The sequence below is a fragment of the Magnolia sinica genome, chromosome 14 (assembly GCF_029962835.1).
Source record: "Magnolia sinica isolate HGM2019 chromosome 14, MsV1, whole genome shotgun sequence".
In the NCBI taxonomy this organism is placed as follows: Eukaryota; Viridiplantae; Streptophyta; class Magnoliopsida; order Magnoliales; family Magnoliaceae; genus Magnolia; species Magnolia sinica.
The window spans coordinates 68663450-68669946 of record NC_080586.1 but is presented as its reverse complement, the minus strand read 5'-3'; the positions used below and the strand labels follow the sequence as shown (position 1 = coordinate 68669946).

At 37.7% G+C, this 6497-nt stretch overlaps 1 protein-coding gene across 1 annotated transcript; it reads right to left on the bottom strand.

Annotated features, from left to right (window-relative positions):
* Positions 1 to 438: 438 nt before the first annotated feature.
* On the bottom strand, positions 439 to 5236 carry LOC131225453 (aluminum-activated malate transporter 12-like). The gene is made up of 6 exons (XM_058220983.1): positions 4948 to 5236; positions 3575 to 3715; positions 2517 to 2789; positions 2195 to 2310; positions 1962 to 2105; positions 439 to 1114 (listed from the first exon to the last, which is right to left on the bottom strand). The coding sequence occupies exons 1-6, from the start codon at positions 5228 to 5230 to the stop codon at positions 776 to 778; spliced, it is 1296 nt and encodes a 431-aa protein (XP_058076966.1). The 5' UTR covers positions 5231 to 5236; the 3' UTR covers positions 439 to 775.
* Between the last annotated feature and the right edge of the window lie 1261 nt (positions 5237 to 6497).

Here is a 6497-nt window from a genome sequence, read left to right as displayed (position 1 = left end):
GCTCACGGCAACAAGTAATTCAATCAAAGATTGAGTTGAGTAGACTATAGCACGCCTACACATTATACACTCACATGAAATCTGAATACATGCCCTTGATTATACATGTAACCTTGTGTTTGATTGAATCGATACAACAATTATAAATTCCTTCATAAAACTTTAAAACTTGAGCATCGATTCAACCCTATCTAAGAAAAAAAACAAAGGAGCGTTCTCCTTGTTCCTTTTCGCTGTCTTCTTATCTCCATATACTTAGAAAAGGAAACCTTCAAATCTCATTTCAAAATGCCAAAAGTATTTTACAATATCTCAAGCATAATATAAAACAGCCTAAACTACCTTCTAATTAATTTTGATAACTCCCAGACTAAAAACTAACCAACACAAAAGGAAATAACATAAATATCCCTCAAAATTACTGCCATTGCAAAAATAGATCAAAAGTATCATTATAATTATTGATAGTGAGGAAGAGTATTAGAACAATACTCATACTCTTATTTTCTACATATTTTCGAGATCGACAGCCTACACTAGTGTAGGTTTAGTTCAGTCGTTTTCAATCTTTTTTAGCTAAACAGATCATTTGTCATACATATTCAACATTGTATTTGATTTTAACATAATTAATGCGAATCAATTGTATTCCTCCTGCAAAAGTGTTTACAAATACCATGTGTTCATGGCTACTTAGATGTTACTCTTCACTTGTCATATCTAGCCTCATAAATCCTCACCATAGACCATCAAATCTCCGGCACCAACGGCTACTTTATTGAGAAATGAAACCTGCAAGTTCTCCAAGTTCTTGTACTTCTTTGGCCAACATTTCCACCTTATCCACCATTTCCATTAACATAAACACAAAACTCGCCATAGAAAGTTCATCGCGGATGCTACTAGTTTGATTTCCCAATGTCCCAAGTTTCCAAGTAGATATCGTTGAATTTAGCTCCTGTCTCGCCATCTTTAACTCCGCAACAATAGACTCTCGTCGTTGACACTTCCTCATGTTGAAGATGGTATCGCCAAGTTCCTTCAAAGCGGAACATATCAACACGGCCATGGCTTCGCAAGGCTCCTTGATAGTGGACCGTATGCATTGTGGCGACTGCTTGAAACAGTAAAAAAAAAAAAAAAAAAAAAAATCAAAGTTAGCAATTGGGATTTTTCTACCATGTGTAATAGAACAAGGAATGTGAATGATTTGGTTCGTCGATAGCTTGTTTTCAGTGGGGAGTTATGGATTTTGTAGAGTTAGTTCTTTGGGTAATTTTCTTTCTAGAAAAGAAATGAACTTCTTTGAGAGAAAGAGGATGGTTATCTCAACAGATGGCTCAAAATTTTTTGGAAGAAGGTGCTGAAAAACCAGTCAAATAACAGGCCTAACCCTGCATTTGATTGCTTCAAATATCAAAATTTCATGAAATATCATGATATTTGGTGCAACCAAACGCACCCTAAAGCACCTTCCTTTCTATCCTGTAATGGTGATTAGACCACTTTGTTACTCTGATGAAAATATTCTTATAACATTTTTGCTTAAGTCAGGCCAATTTATGATCTTAGTCGTTAGTTTTAATCATAGTTCAAAAACATGAAAACCCAACTCAAAACCTAGTCGAGTCGGGTTGACTCGACTCAAAAACCCCAAGTGAGGTTCTTAAAAACTCATACAAGTTTTTCTGAGTTTTTTCATCAATATATAAATAATATTGAGTTGCGCTGAGTCATGTTGAGTTTTAACAAATTTTATCGAGTTTTTCTGAAGTTTTGTTTAGTTGACTCGGTTTTTCTCCACACTAGACCGAGACATGGTCAGATCAAGTTTTTCTCGAGTCTTGGTGATTTCTGATTGAGACGAGTTGAGTCGAGTCGTCAAGACAGTATTTTTTTTTTTTTTTTTTTTTTTTTTTTGAGGTTTTAAACTATGGTTTTGACAGGGACGTGCTTCATGCCTGTCGATGCGATGGTAAGCATGCTTTCAGTTGAATCATGGAAGCTGCCAGCTCCCGAAGAAACTCGCCGACGTGCAGGTACTTGTTCCAGGGATAGCTGAATCCGAATCTCCCATGCCAGGGCTCCCACCTCGCGAAATTGGCCTGAGACACAAAAAAATACCACAAAAATTCTTTGAGTACTCTTTCAAACACTTGGAGAATTCAGTAACTAATGGAAGAATATCACATACCAATGACTCGTCGGATGATTTTGAGTGTAGCACTGATTTGTATCTATCAAGATCGCCGCTTGATTGAGTTCCTGTTTTCTCGACATCGATCAATTTGAAGTACTCTTTCAAACATTCTACAATAAAATGAAAAAAATTTAAATGATTATCAACCATAAAACTCAGCAAATGTGCTAATTGATTTGGACCATCTAATTAATGGACCACCTCATGGATAGATGTAGTAGAGTTGGTTACAACCATTGGATCTTAGATCATGGTTCATCCAATAGGTGTTCCACTAAATGGACAATTGAGTTTGTGATTATTGAAGAATACAGACCTTCGATCGAGGACGCAACATTGTCGAATTTGGACTTCAAAGATCGATGAAGCTCATCGCCAGCCCAAACAGGGAAGATGAGCAAGCTGGTGAACAGGGAAATGGAAAAACCGATAGTGATTGTCAAGAGACGATCTTTGGCTAGTTTGATGATCTCCTCGCCGCGGAAACCCGAAACTGCTACTAGATTGAAGGTGAGGATGAAGATCACAATTCCATATTCAAATTTCTTCTTAACGCTTGGGACCAACCGAAAATACGTTGCTGCCATGCCTGAAAGATCATTGAAAATGATCGTGTTCAGATGTTTAATTCAAAGATGAAGGAACAATTCCATGCTACATGTATGTGTCATGATACCATCTGATACTACTGTAAATGTGGACAGTCTAATTATCAATCATGACCATCCACATCATGGGCCCACCTTGGAATAGTCCTGACCAGGTTGCTTGTACATTTTTTTCACCCTCCATTTGCATTTCCTGGATCGATGTGGGAGCGATTTTCGGGCCATGGAGGAAAGTGATGCGAAAAATGTGGACAGCCCCGACGGATCAAAGTGGGACCCACATGAATGGTAGAATGGATCAAAGCGGGATTCACATATGGATTGTAGAATGGATCAAAGTAGGACCCACATGGAAGGTAGAATGGAACAAAGTAGGACCCACATGTACTATAGAATCGACCAAAGTGGGACCCACATGCATGGTAGAATGGATTAAAGAGGGACCCACATGGGTGAATCAAAGTAGGACCCACATGTACAGTAGAATGGATCAAAGTAGGACCCACATATAATATAGAATGGATAAAAATGGGACCCGCATGCATGGTGGAATGGATCAAGAAGGGACCCACATGCATGACAGAATGGATTATCGAAGAGGGACCCACATGGATGTCAGAATGGATTAATGAAGTGGGACGACCCACATGCATGGAAGGATGGGATCATCAAAGTGGGACCCACATGCATGTAGAAATTGATTCTGAAACATATATATATATATATATATATATTGCAATGCAACTGAGTTGTATCACATGCTCACCAAAGATGAAGACTGATATGGCAATGGCAATGGCTTTGCCGTTCCCACCAACGCTTCGAGCCAAAAGTGCTGATAGGCACCCTAACCCACCACCTAAGATAGTGCCCATTCCACGATTCAAACCCTTGCTGAGTGTCGCACCTAACATCACATACATCACCAAATCACAAACGTTAATAAAGCATATCCACTCCTTTTTTCTAGATTTGATGATATAACACAATACAACTCTTTTCACAGTACTATTTATTCCAATAGTTAGAAAAGTAAGGGTGCGTATGCGAGGAAAGATATTTGAATATGATTCTGTGCTGTCAGAGCACTATAAGTTATAGAGATCCTACTTGCATAGGATCCCATAAGATGATCTGAGCTGTCCATTAGGTCCACCAAACATTTCAGAGGTTACCATCTAAAAACTCTGATTGGACTATTCTAACCATCCAATCAATAACATATGAATGGACGTCAAAGATCTTTAATATAAAAACAGGCCTAATCAACCATTTGAGACATTTTTAAAAAAAAATTATTTTGGGACCCATCATGGATTGTTTTGTAAGAACCACTCTATCAGAGAATCCTAACCATCCAATTCATTGTTATAAAAAGCAAGGCCAAATTATGGATGGCAAAGATCATCCAATCAATTTGGTAATTTCCATTGAAATTTATGATGAACCTGATGGACAGTCAAGATTGATTGCATGGATTGTCTGAGTGCCCCAGAGCATCAGATCATTCTCTTAAAAGAATTACTCATGTTATCTTCTTTTTCAGCTTTGTTCATGGATAGACAACTAGAAATTTCATCATAATTCTTAGCTGTTTATCGGTGGGAGAAATAGATATTTATTGGGATTGATACATTAGATGTCCCAGATCATGATACGCCAAATAGACACTCGATGATCAGTTGGTTTTGTACCAAAAGCGCGTGAAAAAAAATAGTTATTTGATGTTCCATATGATCCATTTAGATGGTGCATGTCCCCAAAAATCAGATTGATCAGATGGGCCTCAGCTCTGATGAATCAATCAATCAATGGACATTTGTTCGTCGAACTTGAAAAATCAACTAATCTCTTTTTTAATTGTCTATTGCATCTCGACCAATCAACTAATTACAATCAAATGTTCATTGTAATTTTAAGCAATGGCCCATCATAATTCTGAAACTTCAATTTCGAGCCCTGACTCGACTTGACAAGATTTCAAGCTAAGTCACAAGGAAACTTGGTAGTGACTGCTCCGCCTCTTTAATATATATCAAAAGCAAAAAATGAAATTGTCTTGAGTAACCCAGGCACGAAATTAAAATTAAATGACCCAAATGGACTATCTTAGGCTAAAAGTTGGCAAAATTCCCTTACCTGCTGAGAATTCGAAAACAACCACGACTGTCATAATCGCCCACATCGCATTATCGCCGAATTTGTCATACAGAGGCTGCAAAAGATATAGTAATGACACTAGTACCAGAGCGAATCCCACCTTAATGCAGTGGACCACCTTTCTTGGGTCTTCGACACCAATTTTTTGTAAGAGAGAAGAGAGAAAAGAAAGAGGACTCGGTTTTTTCTTCGCGATAGAAGATCCTTCTTCTTCATCGTGAATGGGCACTACTGTCGAGCCTAGCGAATTCACTGGAACCATTTTGTGTGAATCTCGTTACATTGAGGACTTGATGTGGTGCAATGCAATATATATATACATATGTAATGGAATATCATATTGAGACCGCGTGGGCCACATCAGGTGTGCGATAAGTACGGAAGCTTTCGTATAATGTCATTTCTTTTCTTTAAGTGACCAAAAGGAGGAATATAGCTGCTCTAGGCCTATGATGATGGTCCAAATGAGCTTAAGGACCAAAACCAAGTCATCAATCATGACAAAAGGAAATATTTTTCTACTCCTTATATGGGTATACATCTTATCGATAACTCTTTGGGTGGGTTGTGATGAAATGCATTTTTCTAAGAACTCTTTGGGTCATAGGACATGATGCCCAAATGCTTATTGCTTTTCTCTCTCTCTCTCTCTCTCTCTCTCTCTCTCTCTCTCTCTAGCAAATGATCTAGTTGCATTAGTAGTTTTTGGTATCCATGTGGGTTATGTGGACCGTCCACTAATTAAAGTTCACTGTTCATAGGCTGCCTTAAAAAATATATACTAAACAAGATTATTCAAACTGTCCATCAATGGAATATAAAAAATGAGTGATCAAGATTTATCTATTTATTTATTTTTGTAGAAGATATGACCGGTGTCGAATGTTTATGACCATCCAATTGATGTTGTTGTTGCATTATAGTGGGAGTAAAGTGGACCAGACCTAATGAACGGTTCAGATAAGTGATGTCGATATCAACAAGTTCAAATACAACCATTTGCATGTGAAGGTTTCCATGTGCTTAAAAAACATTAATCTTGCTTTGAGGTTTAAGACCTCTGACCTCTCTTTCTCTCTTGTAAGATTTATTTAATTATTTATTTAGTTAGTGGATTTCTTATCAAATCTGTCTCCCATCCCACTACTTTCCCATGACCATGCAATTTTTGGACCATCCATTGAATGACCATAGCCAAACATCATGCCACTTAATTTCCCAGACCATCAGATCCCTTGCTAATTTTTTGGACGGTCAGGAAAGTTTAGATCAATGGACCAGAAAATCTTTAGATCAAATGGTTGTCAAAGCTAGTTTTTCTGTGGTTTTTGGCATTGGATCATCCACAAGGTGGTCCACCAGTTAGTTTCGTTTTGGTATGGGTTTTATACATTCACTAATCTTGTTCGTTAGAGAGTTAATGCAATTTACTGAAATGGTTTATAACACCCCAAGGAATTATCATATAACAATCGAGAGAATGATAAGTTAGCACGCTGCATCTCTTTTCCCGCCAATACTCCACATTT